Genomic DNA, 23327 nt, shown 5'->3' on the forward strand with positions numbered 1-23327 from the left:
CCCTTATGTTTGAAATTGATTGATATCAGATATGTGCATGTGTATATGTATATGAATGTGTGTGTGCATATCTGTATAAGTTTCTGTGCGTGTGTATGTACGTGTACATACATATATACCCATATATATATATATAAATCTTGGATTAATTTCTCATGTTTGCTTCGTGCAATATAATTTGTAATTTCGCAGTGAATCGTTTTGATTAATTAGATTATTCTGAATATGTTCAGAATGTAGAAGGTTAGAGGTTGCTGCTTATCAGGTCTGTTCCATTTCCTACAATCTGATTTGTGTGTTTATCTGTTTTGGATTATTTAAAACGGGTTATATGAGTTATGCTTCACTGAAAACTAGTTGTCATGTCTTAAAGATCCAAAGTTATTTTAATTTTAAAATAATAATGTGGAAACCATTTGTGCTATATAGATAGAGATAAAAATCTATCAATAGTTAGAGATAAAACACAGTGCAAAATCACATCTCAGAATCAAATTGTATCTCAGCAGCTGATGTCTTTTGTAGGGATAAACATGCTGTGAATATTAGCTTTCTGACACAGGGATTGTTCCTGCTAAATGGAGTGGCTCAGACAAAGAAAGGCTAAAGTATTAACCATGAATGTGATGAAAGAACTGAGAAATCAAGTGGTTTGCTTTATTGTGTTTTTTAAATAGGTGCATTCTTTTCTTCTCTGTCTATATTAGTATTTTTCTAAAAACTACAAAATACAAGAAACTGAAATCTGACTTTGAATGTAAGGAGTGTTCCCTAAATTAATATCTTAGCTGATTCTTTAATATTTTTCTGCAGGCGTTAAGAATGTGTATATTCCTTTCCTACATTTTCATAAATAATTATTTAATTTTGTGACAATTTTTTCTCTTACAAATTAAGCATGACTAATTGTCAAACAGAACTTTTTCTGTTACAGGCAGATACCACTATTCAATACTGACTAGAAGGACAATAGCACTCAAAATCTAACTTAGAGCTGTTTCCTAGGTAACAAAGATACAGCTACAAAACTGTTGCACTGAATGGAAGGAAACAGCAAATGTTTCCATTTTTTTCTACTATTTTTGAGTTTGAATGAATTAAACCATAAGAATATCACTACTTCAGAAAGTACAAGATATGGAACTGGAGACCTGCACTTAGATGCCATTGTGTTTTTTCTGTCACTTTTAGGTTTTTGCACATCTTCTGTAATTGTTCTGCACAGAAAATGTCAGAAAACTTGTGAAATAAATCATAGTAGGGGTTTTTTTTGTTTTTTTTTTTTTTTTTGTTTGGGGGCGTTTTTTGTTTGTTTTGGGGTTGGTTGGTTGGTTTTTTGAACAAAAACTCTTGTGTAGTATAACTGGTGCTTTCAATGAATGAAATGAACAAAAAAGGAAATTTTGTGTTTTCTTTCTCTATTATTACATTCTAGGATTTTTTCAGAAAATAGCTATTTATTTTTGTAGGAATTCTAGTTGAAAAATAACAGAAAAAAGTACTATGGAAAATGGAATTAAGTTAATAAATTATGTACATGTTGGTTACCCTTTCATGTATGTAGCTAATTATATAGAATTTAGTAGGCTGTTTTGGATGTAATATATTTATAGTGTATTCCAGTAGTTTGTCTTTCTCAGTTTTGTAGAGCATAAATTACTTTTCCTCACTATAAAGGTTGACGTACTTAATCCCCATTTACCATTCATGTGTCATTGAGACAACTATTTCACAACTAATGCTTACTAAATTAGAACATAAATAAAGCAGCTGAGTTTTTCTCTGTGCTGCTACTCCAGCCTGGGGGAGGTCTCTTGGAAGCAGAGACTCATTCCTGTAATTCAAACATCAGCTTCACACTTCTTCAAATACTGCAGTAAAAGGCAATCATGACAATGAGATAAGAAGCAATTTGTAAATGAAATTGTGCACTGTGTTCACTAGGAGTCTCTCATTGTTTCTTTGTGACTCCTTTATCTGTCAGTAACATCCATCCATCATGTTTGTCCTTAAATTACAGATGTTAGTGTAAAGACTACTTTCAATTAGGTATAAAATAAAAAGGTTTTAATGTAGTGTAGCTGTGGAGACCTGGTTTACTGCAGCTGTAGTTAGCTAAGAGCATAAACTGACAGTTCATCTCTCAATGGCTTCAAGTGAACTGCTAAAATTCAAGGTAATATTTAGAAGGTGGGTGTTAGATCAAAATAGGTATAATATAGTACTTCTAGCAGATTACTTTGCTTAATTTGTGAATGAAGTTTTTTCTACAGGAACTACCCAAACTTGTGGCACTAGCAGTCTCTCAGATTATTTTGTATTAGACAGCATTTATGTTTTATATTAAAAAATGGTACAAATACTTTTCTGGTAAAATGTGTAAATAGTTTATGGACATGCAATATTTAAGTGCTCTTATATTACTCTTATACTAGCTACAGAAGCTTGTGCTATGCAAAGAGAAGTAGAAATGCCATGGAAAAGATGTTCTCTCTCTGAACAGGTGTTGTGACAGAATACATTAGTTCATTTTTCCTTTAGTTTTAGATGTGAAGTTAATGTCTAAAGTACATTTTAATGTCTTTCTTGGACTGTGATCAAACTTCCTTACAACATTTTCCCATAAATTCTATTTGGAGTTAAAAGTAGAAAACACAACTAATTATTGCAATGTTTTTCATGATTATGTGATACATACATTTAATTGTTTTTCCTCAAAATTTGCATGTCTTTTTAAATCATTTGTGGCAATATTTGTGCAATTTGCGCATAAGTTGTCCAGAATTTATGATTAAATAATCTTCAATATTCAAATGAACATTAGTATCATTATTGCCTTCATAGACATGAAAACCTCTTTTCAATTCTTGGTCAGTCATTAAAGTGAGAGACATGGTTCTGTGCTTGAAGGAAAAAAAAATCATCAGTTTGAGTTTCTCTTTTAAACTCAGATGTGAAGCAAATTGTCAATGCTGCTGTGACAAATCCACGATTTAACAGATATTATTAAGAAAATTAACTCTTTTACTATGTGCTGTATCAGTAAAGAATAGCTCTTTGCAGATTTAAACTTGCAGAATAAGACTGGTCATTTTAGGGGCTAAAATCTGAATGTGGTAGCTAGCTCTGATAGCCAAACACTAACAAATAAGATTTGTCTTGTCTTTCCTGCCATCCCTGCATCCCTGCCATGAGCATAGGCAAAATGGTGTTAATCATCACCTGCAGCCAGACTGTCTTTTCAAAGGCACCACAGCCAGAAAAGTTTTCTAGGAGAGACAAAGATGGTACTTGTTTTCTGGCCCAGTCTCTTGGAGTCCACCCAAATGAATTAGAGTATGTTCAAGTTAAGTGCTCTTTTCCCTCCCCACCACCTGGAGCCTGCATCCCTTCAGATGGCAAGGTTTGCTCACTGCAGCTTCAGAATGCCTGAGGAATAAACATGTTTCCCTACTGAGTATTTCTGCATTAGACCCCTGAAAAGCAGTCACACAGAACTCAACTCTTACAAATTGTATGGCCTCAGTCTTCATGCCCCTGGCAGATGAGGACAAATATGTAAATATTATGCATAGCTTAGGCTGTCAGTTAAATACAACTTGAGTTGTCTATTTCTGTTACTTTAAAACATAACAGTTGGTGGCTTTTAGAAAAACCAAAACAAAAAAGGCTAGAGTGGTTTTGATTCCAATAAAACATTTTTTCCTCCATGACTTAATATCTATCATAAATCCTTCTCTTCTAGATCTGAGTCTTTCTAGGATAGTGAGAAGCATTTTCCCTCTCTGCCTTTTGAAATGTCTGTGAATATGTTCATAGTATCACCATAACAATGCACATGCCATTAAATATACCAAAATAATTAATTCCAGTACCATGCATGTAAATTAGATAATTCTTAAAAGATCCACTTACAAAAAAAAACCTGCCTACAAAGTTTCCATGAGGTAAATAGTGAGAAACATAGTATGAGAGACATAATAAATGTTTCTCATAAATCCTTGTATCTTCAGAATAGTGACTAAAACAAAGGTTGCAAAATACCTTTCTTTGCTAATCATTATGTTGCTCTAGCCTTGAAGTCACTGCTTAAAGTATTGGCTAACTGCAAATATACATCTGCAATGAATACATGGTGTTAGGCTGGTACACATTTGCGTTTCTCATCTTATAGAAAACCCTTTCAAAATCCTAAGATTATCTTAATAAGAAACAGAAAAACACCAAACAAACTCTTTTAAACTGTTTCTCTATCCAGTTTGAAATATGCAGCAACTGACATGCGAGAACACTAGGCATACATTATTTTGTGGTTTGGTTTAAAATAAGTACTGACTGTAATCATTGTATGCAGGACATTTTTGTGACATTTTTCACTTTATAGAAGACTTGAAAATGAAAGGAGTAAATCAGATCTTGTCAAAGATATCCTTTCTTTTCCGTTGGCAATCCCACCTTTTCTTGTTCAAATAAGCTGGCTATGTCCAAGAAATGAAAAGATAGAGATATCTTATAAGCACTCAAGAGTAATTTCTGCTTTCTGAAGTCAAATATTATTGTGAAATATATAGCATATATTTTTCTATCATATTTGCAGGGGTTTTTGCATACATTGCATTTCTATATTTATATGAGAAGTTTTACTAAAGGTAAAACTTTAATAAATCTTCCAATGCACATTTACAGAGTGATAAATTTAAAAAACACAGGCTTGGAAACTGATAGAAGTTTCCTTAGTTTCTATAAAAAGAAAACCTTGTCTAGAAAAATGCCTAAAACTGCAATACTTTGTTTTTGTTTTAATTTGAAGTCCAGACAAAGAAATGTTCAAACTACTATGGAATTAATTTCTCATCTCTTAAAAGAACCATGTTGGTAGTGCTGTATGCTTTTTCATGTGTTTTGGTTTTGTTTTGTTTACCTTTAAACTTCTAATAGGAAATCAATTTCCAAATAATCTTCGTTTGTGTATTTTCTTTTCAGGGGATAAATGCAAACCTACTGAATACACTGAAGTGAAAAATATGTTACTGGATCTACAAAATCAGAGATACATTGCACAATCAAAAGATAAATCTGTTGCTGAGAAAATGGCATTAAAGAAACTTCTTATAGATCAAATGTTCAATTATTTTGATTCAGACAACAATGGACTTGTGGATATTAACGAGTTATCTCAGGTAAGGTTTAATTTTTGTTTCTATTAGCACAGTGATTATTCAGATGTCTTTTTCAGGATATGTACAGAGGGAATATAATTTAGAAAATGTGAGTCTCTGAGATGGAAAACATCATTTAAGAATTTTTGACTGTCTAAATTATTCAGAAATTCTGTAGTGATTATTTAGAAATTTGAATATAATGCTTAGAAATATACTGCAGTGTGTTAGAACACTCTAGGCTGCTCTTACCATGAGTTGTTTTATTATCCATGGCACGCTATCATCAAGTCCAAGTGTACAGATGTATTGGAGAAGTTGAAAACAATTAAAATAATGAGGTAAATCACTTCTGAAATACTAAAGAAGTGTTTCTGCTTTATCTTAGTTAGGGCTAGAGAAGTACAGAAGAAATCTTCTGTAAGATCATAAAAAATGCGAAGAGAGTTTATGGTGGTCTCTAAATAGCAAATTTTAACTAATAACAGATCTAAACCAGTAATTGTTACTCTGGTAGACATAGCAGCACTAGCTTTAATCTACCTGAAAGGATTGATTCTATTAAAGAGTGTTGATGGCAAATGTACCTTGATTTACTAGAGATCTGTGTTTGAGAAACCTAATCATGGCTAAACTGTATTAATGAGTCTAATACTAGGCAGCTGATTAAAATTTTTTAAAAATGGGATTCTTTTTAGATGAGAGTGTTGAACATTATCCTATTTTAAGTTGCATGGCAGTGTTATGAAATATGCTGGAGTTAGCATTTCCATACAGCTAACTTCAAAAATTTTAGTTGCAATTCCAAGGACAAGAGGGTGATTGTAAATATAAGTATCATGTCAACTACTAATACACTATTTCAAAAGATTAATTTAAAAGTATTTTTCTGTACTTTTCCAATATTGATTTTTCCTGCAGCTCTTAGAGTCTTTCAGAACTTCAACTTTTAAGGGACTTTGATGCCTGTATATATCTTACAAATAATAATTTATCTATGAATATACTATATGAATAGATAACATAGATAGGAATCACATATATAGATTTGAAAACTATGTTTAATTCTTCTTTATTCAGTTACTACATGTATACTTTTCCTTTTTGTGTGTGCATTAAACATAGTTTAAAATAATTCTTAAATTTATTTTTAAATAAAATTACCGTGTTTTCAAACTTTCTATGCACTTTCTACTTTTTCCCAACATGCTTTTTTTTTTTCTATAAAAAGGAATTTATACTAGCAGATGTAAAGTAGTTATTTTTTACAAGTATGGAGACAAGTCATCCTTAAACCCCAAATATGTGGGTTTTGGTTTTTCTAAAACTCATTGCAGAAACATCAAATTATTCAACCTACAGATGAAAGTAAAGTAAGTTCATTGTTAGTGTTGTTTGCGTTGTTATTGTGTGTTTGACAAGAGACTCAATTAAACCCATGAGGGACTCATGCTGGAGCAGTCAGTTCCTGAAAGACTGTGTCCTTTGGAAGGGACCGATGCTGGAGCAGTTCATGAGGAACTGCATCCCATGGGAAGGACTCATGTTGGAGCAGTTCATGGAGGACTGTCTCTTGTAGGAGGGGAAGACTAAGAGGAGTTCTCTCTCTAAGAAGGAAGGAGTAGAAAAGAGAACATGTGATGAACTGACTGCAGCCCCCATTCCCTATTCCCCTGCTCTGCTGGGGAGGGAAAATACAGAGAATATTTTCAGTGAAGTTAAGTCCCTTGGAGAAAAAGAGTTTTTAATATTTAGTTTTATTTCTCATTTATCTTACTCTTGTCTGATTGGTATTGAATTCAGTTAATTTGTCCCCAGGCTGAGTCTGTTTTGGCCATGACAGTAATTGGTGAGTGATTGCTCCCTCACTTTATCTTGGCCCATGAAACTTTCATTATACAGTCAGGGTCAGCCATCCACAGGGAGACATTACCATACTCCTGAAAATGTTCTCAGAATTAGGAGAATTTTTCTCAGTTGTGCTCACAGTCAAAATTTTGAAATCTGCAGAGTTGTCATAAATAATAGCTCCTGTCTGCATTTTAAATGTAATCATATTAAGGGGATAAGAAAAGCAACATACTTGCTGTAGAAAAAACAAGGACTCCTGAAGTTAATTTATGTTCATGGGAATATTGAATTTCAGTTTACAGTGCATCTTAAATTTTACATCTCGTCAATCTTGCTGTGCAATCAGGCCCTTGGATTGCATTTATTATCTCATAGGTGTCCATATAGTCATCCTACCTAATGTAAAATTGAAATGAATCAGTTGGAGATTGGAAATGGTGACAGCAGCATTCCAATTTTATTGATGTATTTTGGAACAAAAGTCATAAGGTTATTGAATTTGCATCTTGATGCAAGAGAAACAAGTATTTTTCTCCCAAAAAAAGCAAAAGTAGTGTTCTTCTTAAAAAAAAACCCAACTATTTCAAATAATAAGAAAGGCTTGGGGTTTTTGGATTAGGTTTTTTGTTTTGTTTGGTATGGTTTTTGCTTGGGTTTTTTTTGTGGTTTTGTTTTGTTTAGTGGTTGGTTTGGGTTTTTTTTAATACTTCAAGAATAATTGCAATACATTAAAAATTGGCAGACTATTTTTTCCTACTGTTTGAACAATTTTGTCATCTGGGTATAATATTTTTCATGGCTTTGTAGTCCAATAGAGAATTGCAGCTAAAGAAGAATTTTAACTCCAATACACTGTGTAAATGTAATAGGAAAGCAGTGGGGTTACGTAGCTCCATGAACGCTCAATGGACATTTTTTTCCAGTATAAATTCTTCTCTGCCTTGACTGCTTTAATCATTACATCTGACTCATGTAATGTTTTAGTTTCCAAATCCTGTATTGGCAAGTGAGATGTGGCTTGATTTTAAAAGGACTTATGACTTTAACCTTTTAGACCACTCTGTTTTGAGAAGTCGATTCTAACCAGAGAAAGTATCTATCTTTCCAAACTGGGAGCTGTGAAATAGGCAGGATTCTCATCATCTTCATCATATCTGAGCAATATATCTGCAAGGTTTCCAGTAAGGGGAGGTGGTTCCTTGGAAGGTTTGGTTTGTTTTTAAAGCACTTTGGCACATTTTAAATGAATCCAAAATAACGGAAGATAATTGAATCTTCTGGTTAGCTATGAATGTTCAGTTGTTAACAGACTCATTCATTTATCTGTTTTATCTTATGCAAAACCAAACTGGAATTTAATAAAAATTTGTAAATTAAATATCAGTATTTCTATCACTGTAGACTGCTTGATTACTTGTTTTTGCTGTATGGAAGAGAAAAAAGAGCAGAAGTGTTATGGGTGGGCATGATGGCAAAATGTGTTTTTCCAGTTATGAATGCAGTTATTCTACTATGGTGGAACTGCCATTTTATAAACAGTAAGCCTTTTCTAGTTGCCATCAGTGAAAGATGCATAGGCTCTAAAAGTGTTTCATTGCTTAACAATGAAATTCAAGGTTCTTTTTGAAGGAAGAAGTGTGTGAAGTGAAATAATCTATACTTGATTAGACTTAGAGGGGTTTTTTTATTTATTTCCTATACTAGTGAACTAAGAAAGCAAAAGGGAAGTGACATAGCCTGAAAGCAAGTTGAATATATAGTAATAAATTTTCCCCTTCCTTTCCCTCCTTTCAATAATCAGGTTTTAGATTCAAAAAAATAAGTCAGCATCCTTATTTATGAACTGGTATCTGTAATTTCAAACACCTGAATACATTTCTTTTACTTACTAGTTTAAATTAGGACAAATGAAAATACATTATATTTCTATAAAAACTCATCCTTACTTCTGCAAAAACAAAGTTATTTTGGTTTTATTTCTGTATTAATGATAATACTTTTGCACTTTATGCCAGCCGATACTTTATGGGATTTGTTTGCAGAGGCATAACTTATATAAATTGCATCTCTCTGTCAGACTTTGTTTCTTAAACTGATCAAAATACTTGGTTGGACCTTGGCTTTTAAATTGTTACCTTCATGACTTCTGATTTGGCATCTAATCAGTGATGTTATTAAGAGTTATTTGGAGGGCTTGGAGCTCAGAGAAGGGATAATGAGTCTCTCTCCTCTTTGTGTTCTTAATCAACTTGTTACATAGGCAGAAGAAAATTTTGCATGTTGAGTTATGGTTCTATTTATTTTCTGCTGTTAATTAGGGACATATTATTTAGCTTGCATTATCTATTTTTAACGTTACTAATCTAGGAAAAAAACTAAACATGCGCTATATTCAATTCTAGGTTCAAAATAAAAATAAGAACCCTACATGAAACTTTCAAATTGGGGGGAATTAAGACTCTCTTAGGGATGAGTAGTGAGATAAAGCTTACCAACTCTGTGAACGTCATGCAAACTCCAACATCTTGATCTTTCTTGGGTGCCTTTGATTTTATCAAGTAGCAGCATTTCCCATTATGTTCTTGCAGGCCGTGAAGGAAGCAGGAGCAAGTGTCATTTCTTGAGAAGATTCAAGGACTGGCACTAAGTGGGCACAATGGTGTAGGATTTTGTTTGCACTCATTGTTTTATCTTAATTAAGTCCAGAGCCACAGTCTCAGAGTCATGGTGGTTCCAGGTTTGATTCTGCAATGTAGAATTTTATCCAGCCTATCTGTGTGGCTGTAATACCTATTCTGGTCTTATACTGTGAGCTAGGCATCTATAGCATTATATTTGCAGACACCTAAAGACACATTTACATCTTCCGAGTCAGATTAGGTCTTCCCTCTGCTAAATGCAGAATTGGAAAGGCCGGGAAATGTGCCTCTCATTGGAGGAAGTTCCCAATTGGAACTAATTGGGAAATTAGTTTGCAGAAATATTTCTCATATCTGAGCTTTGTAACTTGATCAGTTTGGGATAGTATTGAAGTAATATCTTTAAACGAAATTGAGCACTTGCCTTTGTAGGCCATTAGGTGTGGGTTTAGCAGTTCTGGTATCTATTTGCTCAGGGATCTCTGCATCATTCTGTGATGCACATGTCCTGTATCTTTACATATATCAATGGTTTCACACTACTATAAATAGAGGATTGTGTTGCTGCCTGACAGAACTTGGTGGTCAAGTACAAAAAATATTGATTTAACTAGATTAACAGGAGCTAAAGCAAGGAACAATTTACCAGCCTTTATTATCAATTTGGTTTTATAATTAATCAATTATTTTAATTTTTTAAAAGTTATAGTGCTGTGGAAGATGGTGCAACAAGTAATTGAACCCCCTCTTTATGCAGTCAGAATTAATTTGAAGCACAGTTCTCACAATGCCTGGTGTTCGATGTACTTGGTGTTTTAGTGAGCACTGAGTGGCACTGCTGTGATAAGGTACTTGCTTTCAGGGAAGATGAACGCCCATTAACTGAGTGACCATATTTGATTCAAAGGAAGGTTTTGTTTGTAGTTGCATTTATGTAGCATTTTCCTTGGGGAGGTACATAAAGACCATTAATCACAGGCAAGCAAAAAAACTGCTGACCAATAACACTTCAGGTTAGGTGGGCTAATGAAGGATGTGTTATGTTATTTGTGGTCCAGTTTCCTAAGAGCCACATATTTTTCATTTTGACTGTCAGGAACCAGATTAAAAGGAATGAAACAATCTATGCTGATGTGCAGTTTGTAATTTTTAACCAGATTAACTTTCCCAATCTTCTAAAATTTGGAGTTGTATTGACTAAATTTCTGAGAGGCTCTGAATTGAGGTGACAGTATGGTGTTTCATAGAAAATAGATAATTGTGTGCTGTGTCTTTTAGACATTTAATCTTTTCGACATTTAATCTTTTCCAGAAAATGCAAATCCTTCTTCCATGTTTCAAAGAGTATTAAATTCTAATAGATGAATTTCATTTTTTGAGAAAAGACATATTTAGTTTGAAAATGTAGGTAAGTTTCTAAGTTTTCAGTATTTATAGGGTTTCACCATGAACCATCAGCAGTTTTGCTGTATATTCTGCCTTTTACTAGTTTATAATATTGAAAGTAAATGCTTCACTGTCTTTATGCAAATTCAAACTAAAAATTGTGGGCATAAGTACTTGTGAACCTTCTCTGGTATGAATTTTCGACTTAAAAGTTGGAAATGAAATAATCCATGTTTGACCTGTATGGCACAATCATAAAATTGTGCAGACAATCTTAATCAGGCTTTAGCCTTTATACTTAATTTCTAGGTTGTGACTTGCTAAAAATTTTGCCAGTTTTTCTTCTGCCTTGCTGACAAATCATCATTTAGTTTAATTTAGGAGTAGACAGCTTGGGTTTAAAGAATTGGCTTAAGAAACAGTTTCCTTGTATTTTGCTCTTCTCCATGGACAGAAATTAATAGATTAATAGAATTTAAAATTTGAGGTGCATTGTTGGATCATCTGTGAAACACAAGTGTGATTACATGGTGGTGTGTCATATACATGGAATTTTATTCTATTTATCCTACACTTTTAAGTAATGTCTTGCAAAAAACTTCTATAAGGAAGTGTGCAACCTTAATTTGTCAGGCATTCATATTGGTTTTGCTAGAGACTCCATTTGCTGGGGTCTCATATGGCTTGTTAACTTCATATCACAATTGATCTGCAATTCAAGTTGCTACAGAAACAGGTGAATTTTCAAAATCCAAACCCCCACACCCTGAGTTGTACCTGGTTCTGAGTCATATGTCGTGATAGAATATTAGTCTCCCTCCCCTTCAAAAGGAAAAGCCAACCAACAACCCAAAAGTTCTGTGAAGGTTAATTTTTCTTCTGATGACAGAGCTGATCTGATCCACAGATCCCATTGGAGAACTGGGAGATAGCTAGATCCTGCACCAGAGAATTCAGGTTGGAACAGCTCTTATAGCAGGAAATCACAGACACAGATAATTAAGATTAATTATCATGTGAAATCCCTTCTGTAGCTTATAAAATCTATTTTCACAGACTCACAGGTTGGATGGTTTATCAACAGTGAGCGTATTTTCCAAAGAATTTCAGAGTACATCACCAGCATAAAAATGTCTGTGCAAAAACAAACATTGAATCTTTTATCTGTAATCAAAATGGTAGATTTTCTGTAGACAAAAATTAAGTAATTGCCAGGATGATAAGATGTACCTGTCTGTAGTATCATTATTAGAAATAGTAGAATCATTCTATCCAATATTTTTTTAATAATTCTTTTTGAAAATATGTTGCTTTTCATTTATACTTGGTCAATTTGAGCAGATAACAGATTTTAGTTTGAAAAATGGAAGCTAAGAACATTAATTTTAAATTTAAAATGTGGTACTATAAAGCCTGGTGTTTTGGGGATTTAAAAAAAGGTTTTCTTCAACCTTAGGTATAAAGTTTCATCTTTATTTGTACAATTGAAGATAATGAAAGCAAGCATTTATAACAATGACACAATGAGAGGAACAATGCTTTTCGTACTGAATGTTCATGGCCTTGAAATTTCAGTAATTGCTAAAGTTTCCAATATACACCATTACATATTTAGTTTGTCTTGTATAACTCTAATGGGTTTAGAGTTTCTAATTTTTCCCAGATTACACTTTTGTCCTTTATGTACCAGCTGCAAGATCTACACAATTTCATGTTTTCTTAATTCACTTTAATGTGAACTCAATAAAAAGGCTTTTAAAGGATAGGAAGTAGTTAGCACTAATATTCAGGTAGCATAGTATGTATTTTTAATTGATAATAGCAAAAGCTGGTTTTGTAGCGATTTTTCTTATCTTTGTAAATGGTTTTCATACTCTCTAATGTACTAAAAAGGTGATTATCCTTTATAATGCTTTTATATTATTATGTAGGAGATGACTTCTGGTAGCATAAAATGTTTGTGTCTTTTCCTCTAATGCTCCTGTTATTCCCTATTATTCTTTTAGGTATTTTGTGTTGACATGAATAGTAACTAGACAAATTCCTTTGCAGAACAACTGAAACACAATTGCCCCTCTATTCCTTGTTTTTCAGAAGATATTCTCTGTTGGTACAAATATAATAGTGGTTTTGCAATTATCATAGGAGACTGAAAAAAGGTTGGAAGAGTAATTATTTTACCTAGAAATTACCTGCAGTTACATTTTTTTTCAGTGCCTAATTTAAAACTGTAAACTGTGCAATATTGCAATGCAAAGTTGCATTAGTTTGGGCTCTTTCAGTTATGAGGTAGCACTTCTAATACATGCCCCATATAATATGACAATTCTAAATCCCTCTCAGCATCTTAAAAATTCCTCAGCTGGAACCTAAGAAGATGTCTATGACGTACACAGACCTAAACCAAAATGGTGCATATATTGAAGAACGTTTCTGTGGGATAAGCTCATCAGGGTTAAAAATCTCACAGCTATTAATTTTGATCTATTTACAAATTGTATGTGTCCCCAGTGAGAAACAGAAGCCTTTTCAGGTCAGCTACTTATATAACAAGTTTTGGTAAGGTAATAGGCTTGCCAAAAGCCTGTAAGAACTTGATACAATTAGAAGGGTAGTAAGAGTTTATATTAGCTATTTTTGGAAGTGTCTGCATTTAGTTTCTGTAGGTTAGAAATTAGAGGAAAAAGACATTATGCCATTTATACTTGGGAAATTAATATTTTAGGTGTATTTGAATGTTTCCTAATCACCATTCCTGTACATGTAAAGTAAAATCAGCTTTAAAATTCCCAATGTCTTCACAGTGCTTCAGTCTGTCTCCATTATATGCAGTGTATAGTCTAAAAAACTTTTGTGTAATTTCAGAGAGTCTGTCCTAAAGGTATTAACTTTAAAAAGTGTAATAAATAATTACAAAGTAACTGAAAATCCCTGACTTTACACAGCTGCAGTTCATTGCCCCACAGCAACCTTAAAATGATCTATTAAATGATTATTAGAAACAATTAATTATACCAGAGAACTCAAAGAGCTCAAATGTAATTTCATGGTTATAATTTTCTTGTCAGGTAATAAAACGGGATGAGCTTGGCAAGGAACCATCTGACTGCTCCGTGTTCGATTTGCTGAAATATGATGATTATAACAGTGACAAGCACCTGGACCTAGAAGAATTCTACAGAGCTTTTCGTAAGTACCAAGACTAGCCTCTTCCTTGAATCTTATTTTCTCTTTCATGCTTTGTTTTTCTAAATGGTACTTTTTTTGGTTTTTGAAGCCTGAAACATTTGGATGCCGTACTTAAATTTGTGCAATTTAATAGTCATGAAACAGCAGAAAACTTTTTTAGCAGAAATCAATGATACCCAGTAGCTTCCTGATTTATGAAGGATTTTGGTAATGGAGAATTCATGGATAATCTTTCTTGATGCCAACATGCATTGATAAGTCTGTGTTGTGTGCAAGTGGCAAGTAGCGTGATCAAGACATAATCAATGGAACCAAAATACCTTCCCTCACCCTTTGTTTATGAGTGCTGATAAAAGCATTTTTGACAAACCCAGCAACAAATGTAACACTTCTCTTAGGTGCCTTATGGCCTCACAGGACTCAGAAGGAGATAAAGATTCGTGGTGTAGTTTTGCAAGGTATTTGTTCTCTGGATGCCGCAGTGGTCTCAGGGCAAATGTGTGTAGTACAAATAAACAACTTGACCAAATCACTGGGTTAGCAGACAGAAGAAATATATTGATGAGCTTTTATACAGTAATATCCATATATTTTGTTATATCCAGATAAGAACTGATGATTTTTCACTCTTGTCTACCCCAAATTCAAGATTCAATCCTAAAATCTGACTTCAGTTTAAAAGCTGTTTCTCCAAACTCAGTAACATGGCAGCACAGGAGATCAAGTTTTTCCTAAATTATTTTTATAATTACTTATTATACGTTGACTAGCCCATTAATGTATCTTTATTTTGAGTAATTACAGACTATTTCTTTAGTCTTCCAATAGTTTATCTTTGGGCAGATGAGCACTCAGCCACTTCAGGTGATGTCAAATGAAAAAGGGATAAAAAACTGCTTCGTTTTAAACTATAAAGTAGTGAGTTGATATTAGAAAAATAAAATAGATGCATGGTAAGCAAAAATAATAAACATGAAATAAATAATCAAAACAGACTGCCTGAAAGTATCTTAGTTTTTTACCACTGAATTAGATTTTTATTTTCCTGAAAGTCTTTCAGAAAGTGTGATTTTGTGATGCAGCTTAGCTGAACAAATTACTTACAGCTTCTAAAAATAACTTGATCCTGCTTCCTGAGGTTATCTGACTGGCTTTCTTGCAGTGTCCTAACAGTCACAGTCTCTCCTGTGAGTCACTCACTAAGTCAGCAGAAAAATATTCACCCTCCACATCCCACCCTAATCCTGTTGTGTGACCTGAATTGATTAAGTGAAGGGTCAGACCATAACTCATGCAAAAGAAGTGTGAGCAAAGCCAAGAAATAAAATAAGGTGGAGGAAGAAAATGGAAGCTATTAGGACATTGTGATGGCGAGGTAAATTAATTCATCTGCAGCAGCAAAACACTAGGAAATACCTTAATTTCTTTTTTAAAGGTTGTGATACAAGTTTGGCTTACAAAAATGTGCATAATTATGTAGCATCTGTAGAAAAACACACATTAGCTATGATTATATGGCTAGATGTTGTACTTCTAGATCGTGATTAAGTGCATAGATGTTGAAGTTGATTTAGATTTATCATATACAGCAATCCAAGAAGGTGAAAGACATGTTTAAAGCATTAGCATGATTTCTGCAAACATTGTATTAATGGAAGCATAACATTGTTCTTCGAAATAAGACTTCGATGTGTCTCTGAGGGACTATTTTGTATAGTTGTAAAACTCCAGACATAAGAATAGCTTTTTGTTATGTATTTTTAATGGACTTTTGAATAATGAAAATAATTTCCATATGGTATGTTAAGCATTGCCTTGATATGAATGTTAATGAAAATATTAGATTATATAAGATTAGGAATCAATTAGGTTTCTTTGTTGCAGTAGAGTAGTGGAGAAGACCCTATTTAAAACTAAAAGGCTATCTTGGAAGATGATTTCTAGAATAAGATTCACTCTTCTATGTCATTAACAAAACTTAGATGTATTCATTGCATAGTAAAAAATAAAATCTAAAATCAGCTTTTACTTCATTGTACTGTGTGTGCCCAGAAAGCCAAAGAAATGCGACAAAGTATTAGGCTTTGTAATGAAGATATCTTGAAGTAAATTTGAGGAATAACCCTAGTTCGCTTTCATTTTATCTTAAGAGAGTTTGAATTCAGTTAGACTTACCTCACCAGCATTAACAAAAATTATATAATGCTATAAAAGTATACTTTGCTAAGCAAAACCAAAACCAATTGAGTGTGGCACCTGGTCACTCGACTAGAGCTCTTATGGCTAAGCAAGATGACACAAAGCTGAAAGTAAGCTGTCCACACAAGCCATGCCAACCCAAGGTAAAGCAGATGTGACAGCCCCTCTCCAGAAGCCTGTGGTGTTTGCCTATGGCAAAGCTGGTGAGATATTACTAGTAATGCCACGTCTGGATTTACCAGGATAAAGAGAATTAATATATACATGGAAGCAGATCTGTGTGTGGAAATGTACGCAAGAAGCATCACAACACATTTTCCACACACTATTCCACAAAAAAATATCTCTTCAATTAAGCACCCACCTACAAAATAATTACACATTTTAATTTTCTTCAATAAGTGGTATAGGAAGGTTGCAAATATTTATTCCAAATAGAAATAAACCTGGTTTTTTTCCAGGATTTTCTTTGGGTACTTAATATTTTCAAGTTTACATTCTATTTTCTTTATTAATTAAGTTATTTACTAATTTATTTATTCTTTGTCTTATTGTGTTTCATTGTGATTATATGTTGTATCTTTAAAATAATCCCATTTTACAATATGAAAAAGATAATTTTTAACCAGCTTGGACACCTTCAAACATCTTGAGCAAATAGAAAGCAAAACAAGAAAGTTTTTTTTCCCAAATTATTTTTATAACTATCTAATGAGTGAAAGATTATAATTGAGTAATGGTATTTCCAAGGGATTGTCTCCTAAAATATAATAGTGTTACTTGTTATTTGGAGACATTTAAAAGACTTAGCCATTAATTGAAATAAAAAAGTGCTTCTAGGATTTTTAACCTCTTGCACGATCCCATCAATTGAACTTGACAGTGTGTTTCTCATGTTTTTTCCATTCCTTTATATCTACCATTATAGTGTACATATGGAACCTAATCTCAGTTTAATACCTGCTATTCCCAGTGGAATTGCCTCTATCCCTAATTGTAATGAAGGGGTGGATTTGAGAAATGTCAAGTTCTCATTGAAGTTTGTGCGACTGCTCGAATGTGTTACTGACTTTTATTCACTCAAAATGGCAGTGAAGAAAATTTGGCTTTGCAGTGATGGAGAAATTGATGCTATTCAAAGCTTCCACACAGAATTCAAAGGAGTTATTTTTTTCTTTTATTTGTGTAACAGAAATCTGAGTCGTATGAGCACAGAAATGCTAAGGCAAGGTGGTAGAGGTTGGGCAGGGCATTAGGGGTCACAGCACCACAGTTTTTCTGCATGGCAATACCACAAGGGTTCTTTTCAAGCCATTTTGTACCTAGCACTGCTAAAATATAAAATGTACAATAGTTAATAAAATATCCTATATAAAATTTACAATACTTAATAAAATATCCTTTAAGTCGTATTTGAATTTGATCAACATTAAAGGGGTCTCATTTTCTAAAGGTAATTGTCCATCAGCATGTTCTATTAAGAATAGAGGAACTTTTGAGAAAGCTGGAGAAGGTGTGAGAAAAGGCATAAGAGAAATTTTTGTCATCAGCCTTGGCCTAAAAAGGGAATAGTGATAATCAAGCATACTACTAGTGTGCACTTTTCCAGCTGTGATATCAAATAGTATTTAAAAACACTTAAGTAAGATTTTGAACACAGATAGGATTGAAAATCATATTTATTGTGATGTTGAACACTCTGCTCCATTAAAGTAGTTTCTTTTTAAAGAATTAGGCAATTGCATTTTATTTAAATAGGAATGCCTATCTTTGGAATTAATTATCAGTCTTATTTCATTAGCATTTGCAGGTAGGACATTTTTTCATTGGCATACTTAATTAGAAATTTTCCTCATAAATACCAACAATTCTATTTTTAACTCTGGCAGTAGAAAAGGAACCACCTTAAGGGCAAAGATGAAGCATAGGCTGTTTTAAAGGTATTAATATGCACATAATTCTATATCTATACATACATACATATACATGCTCACTTGTATCCTGTGATTTACTTTCGACAGTCTCATTTTATCTGACAAAATGGATACACATTAGACTGGACAGCCAAATGTAAATAACTATGTGCAATGGAATAAAAAAAAATCCCTTTCCCCTTTGAAAGGTCAGATGCTGAGGCAGTAACAAACAAGGAATATATCTCAGCCTTGAACGTTTCTGCCAAGCTTCACAGAATGTTGCAGACAGATGAAGATGCTTACTGGCTTCTGTAAAGTTTTACCTGCTATTTTCTGGGTATAGGCTGTTTTCATATTGTGAGGCGTAAATTGTAGTGCTATAGCATCTATCTCCTAATTATTTGTCTGCTATATTCCGTAACAGTTTAATTAGATCAATAGTATGTGCAGAGAGGAACCTGAAAAATTACTTCCTCTAACACAGGCAGATAAAGCAGAAAGTTTAGCTCTAGCTGGATTTTTGGAGCTTGGGACAGAAGTAATCAGCTGATTCAGTCCTCCACTGCTTTGGCCACATCATGTAAAATTTTATCCTAAAAGTGATCCAGTTCCATCTTGGTGTTTTGTTGTGCTTTTCTGCATTCCTTCCTCATCCAGTCCCAAGCTAAAGGATTTTCATCAGCAAACATTTTTTTAGATGGGGAAGGATATATTTAACTTTTTCTGAAAGGGCAGGCAAAATCCTAAGATGAAGGAGCTGAACAAAAGCTAAAAGGCGTGTGGAATACAGTTTATATGTTCTGTAATGCAAATCTCAACCAGTGTGCTTCCTTTATTTTTCAAAGGTTTTCTTTCTTTGGTTAATGTCTCCTGTGGTATCATGATAATTTTGTGTTCACTGTAAATGTTGTCTCCTTTTGTTTTTCTTCTAGTGTTCTTTTCTTAAATAAATAATCTTACTTGTTTTCCTCCCATATAAATAAAATTTCAAAGCAGATACTTCAAGTGGCCTTCATGGTGGGCTGTAAAATCTCAAGGCATAGCACAAGGAAATAAATAGTAATAAATTATTCTGTTTGATCACTCAGCAGATGTATATGTAGGCACTTCTCCTTGTAATTTCAGTAGAAAGAATTACACTAACTTAGACATTTATGAATAGAACTGATTTAATACAATTAATATAGACCCCAAATTTATTTTACATAGTTGAACTAACAGCTCAATGTTTCAAGTGACATCCTGCATGAAACATAGAGAAAAAAAAAAGCAATGTCTCTCAGCATTTATTTCTATTGTTAGTGTAGAACTATTCTTGATGTTGTCTTATGCTCAAAAAAAGGGGCCACAGAAGGGCTGTGGGCAGTGAGGACTTACATGACATACAAGAAAGTGTGAGAATTATCTAGGCAGAACAAAATATGACCTAATTGTCATTCTTCAATTAACCATGCTTTTTAGTTTTGCTGGAATTACTTGTGCTTTCAGGCATCACTCGACACTGTTAACAATATCTAATCTGTTGTGCAGCTGTTATTTGGGATCTTGTATGTTGCTACTGTACATACTAATCTGTATATATTTAAAAGTTCTCTCAGTTTTGAAATGACATTCAGGTCAAAGATATCAAATTTGGATTTCAAGCAGTCCTAGTTGCAGAAGTATTGGTAAGAAGTGATTTATACACCTCCAGTCATAACAGATATTATGGAATTTTTTTAACTGGTCCAAAATTACAGAACCTGATTTGGGCTCAACTTTTAGGAGAAAATTCGAGGCTAGAGACTAATATGACTGTCAAAATCAGTGCTTTGTCATCTTGAATCATGTGGAAAGGAAGCAGCCATAAGTTCCTATAAATACAGTGGTCATTATGAACACAAATGCTTAGTTACTGTATTCTCTCAGTCCTGAAAAAATATTCTAAAACATCACTGCTTTCATTATAATAGCTCTACTTCTACTTTAAGTTGTCAAATGCAATAATTACAGTTGCATGTTCAGAAATTGTATTTTGAGATGTGAATCTTTGTTTCTGAAGCAAAATAGATCAGAATTAAAAAACAACCAACCAAAAAACCAAACAACCCTACAACAAAATCTAAATTTTAGAAAGGCTATACTGAATTACTCAATGAAGCAAATGAGACATCCCACTGAATTCCTTAAGTTATCTTGAAGTCCACAAAGGCTAATTAAAAAAAACCCTTATGTAATTTATATTTCAAATTGATTCAATATGAGGTCTCAAATATTGTATTTAGTGTGTAATTTGAGTCAGAGCTTTATGGCTGTGATGAGTCTTCAAAAGTAAAACATGCTAACAAATAGTAGAGGAAACATTTTCTGGGGGAAGAAGAGGTATTATTCTGTCTCCTGCTACCATTAATTCCTTTTCAGCAACAACTTGAGCGTATTAGATTGTTCCAGGGGGTGTTGTATTTCACCACTAGCCTCTGAAAACACCAGTAAACATCATACTGAGCAGGAGCTATTGGACTTCATGGTAATTTTTTTTGCTCAATCTGATCTATCTCTCAAATTCTTACCTGTGCTGTATTTATTTTCAATCTAGAGAATCTCAGCTGGAAGAAAATGAACCCTCTTTTATTTATGGGCTGAACTTTAAACTGATCATTAGAAACAAGGAAATATCTAAGGTTTTAAATATTGTTTCCTGGATTGAAGTTGTGTACCTGAAATTTCTCACATGCCACTAAGGCAACTCATTTTGATGCCAACTGATTTTTCTTCATGTTTTGGGGGAATCAAGTAACATATTTATGGTCACCATAGGTTTGCATGAGTAAATAAAACAAATATTCCACAGGCTCTTTGGGCATCATACTGAAGAAACCGGGAGATGTTAATGAACCTTGAGCTCTGCTGATCTCTAATCCTATCAGCGCATTTACCTGAAAGCTTTTGTCTGCTTTGGTGATGTAAGTTACTAGAGATAGCAGTATGAAATACAGGATTGCAGAGGATGAGGACTGGAACAAAACACCTTAGTTATACTAGCTTTGTTTCAGACTAGGGGATTGATGGAGATTGACTTGCATGGCATTTGTTACTGGCTTGACTTGCCAAAGACTGAAGTCTTACGTGTCTTTCACGGAGCTTATTCAGGAGAATGTCACAAAATGGTGAGGAAAAAATAAACACCAAACAGCTACACATATTTGGCTATGGTTAACAAAACACCTCAGTAGTTGATCTGTTGCTTATTGGTCAGGAATAAGTTATCTGTGGTGAGGTATAGTATTATTGCTAATATTTTTGTTGGGTTGTGAATTATGGGAATATTTTCATTTCTGCAGAGCAGTGTACCTGTGGATTTAGGCTATGACTGATGTTCCAACATCCACAAAAGCCTTTATGTAGATGTTTTAAGGAAATTTCAAGGAAAATTTTAAATAATAATTTATAATTAGTTTCCTTTACAGACTATTTTAAGGGAAGCTCTCTTCTTAATGGGGGTGAGGTAGAGAGAAGAAAGATGCTATCAGAAACTGAGAAGTAATGACTGGGCATTAAAGGAGAAAATCACCAGCTAATCCACAAGGAAGAACATTAAGTATCTCTACTTCAAGGCAGAATTACTCATATGGAACTATAATGAATAATAATAGCTCATAAAGTATTATTTAGTAAGAAAGCCATTTGATTAATCTATTCATTGTTTTGCTTTCTTTTGCCTACTGGTGCTTTTTAAATATCAAGCACTAGTGTTCATTTTAGAAAAGTGTCGCATAGTAATTTTATTCAGAACTTTTCTGGGTTTGGGTTTCTTTTCTTTTTGGTTTGTTGATTTATTGTTTGGGGTTCTTTTTTAGGTTTTTTTTGGTTTTGTTGGTGGTGATATGGGACTTTTTTAGAGAGGTCTGGTTTGCGTTTTTTAGTAACTCTTCTACTCTACTTTCTTTGCTTGTTCTCCCATTTGGGTAAATAAAAATTTTAAAAAATCATTAGAAGAATGTAGAAAGTTTTAATTAATTCCTTAGACATCTGGATTTCTTAAGAATATCTGACATTTCCACTGTAAAAGAAAATCTGCAGGCATGGTTCTGTACCAGATCTTATAAAAGTACTTTGAAAATTCTGTAAAAAGAGTTAATAGAAAAATAATAATTCCAGTTTGGCAAAACTTGTGAGCTTTCCTCACTAGACCTTAGAGAAAAGTGAATTACATTGCTCTGTGAAGATTTTTGTTGAATGCCCTCAAATATCCATTACATACAGTAAGGAGAAATTGCCTCAAAACATCTGCATTGCAAAGAAATATTTTGCAGAAGAAACCCTTTTAGTTCCCTTCATTGTTCATGGTGGATTAGGTTCCAGTAAAGTTTTCTTATTTCTGGGAATTTCATTCCTAACAATTTTTCAAAATAATGGGGCAGTTAAAAGTTTTATTGTAGCGTTTCACTATAGCTTTTGAGTTTGGTATTTTTTTTTTCTCTTTAATATAGTGATTCCATAGTGTGAGGGTTTTTTTATGTTGTATGCTTTTGCAGTTTATGACTATCCTAGTGCATATGTATTTTTGGCTAACTGAAGTACACAGTGAAGGATTTATTTTATTAAATTTGCAAAGAAAACTTGAATAAAATAAATTTCAATAATAAAATTATTGATATATTACCTTTTAAATAAAAGTATATTGATCTTAGCATCCCAAAAGTATATGAAAATACATTCACTTCAAAAAATATATTAAGGTTTGGGTTTTTTTAAGGCACGATATTGTTCTTTAACACATCTAATTATCTTATTGGTCTACTTTGTAACAGTTGCTAGTACATACGTTAGAAAATGTTAGTTGTTTTAGTACATTTACAAAGTGCATAGAAAAAAGGATTCCATCATGATAAATTATTATTTCTGATAAGTACTTAGCTTCATTTTCTGAAGTTATATATTGCATGAAGGAAAATATAATATAATTTCCATGTTGTTATTTTAACTCAGGAAATTAGGACCAATTCAAT

At 33.2% G+C, this 23327-nt stretch overlaps 1 protein-coding gene across 6 annotated transcripts in view; it reads left to right on the plus strand.

The window, feature by feature from the left end:
* Nucleotides 1-23327, plus strand: part of FSTL5 (follistatin like 5) — a 271571-nt gene that overhangs the window by 138459 nt on the left and 109785 nt on the right. For all 6 annotated transcript variants that reach the window (XM_038136446.1, XM_038136448.1, XM_038136445.1 and 3 more), the window contains 2 exons: nucleotides 4984-5180; nucleotides 14104-14224. In XM_038136446.1, coding sequence (XP_037992374.1) covers nucleotides 4984-5180; nucleotides 14104-14224 — 318 coding nt within the window. The remainder of the gene's footprint in view (nucleotides 1-4983; nucleotides 5181-14103; nucleotides 14225-23327) is intronic.

Source organism: Motacilla alba, chromosome 4 (genome assembly GCF_015832195.1).
Source record: "Motacilla alba alba isolate MOTALB_02 chromosome 4, Motacilla_alba_V1.0_pri, whole genome shotgun sequence".
NCBI classification, from domain to species: domain Eukaryota; kingdom Metazoa; phylum Chordata; class Aves; order Passeriformes; family Motacillidae; genus Motacilla; species Motacilla alba.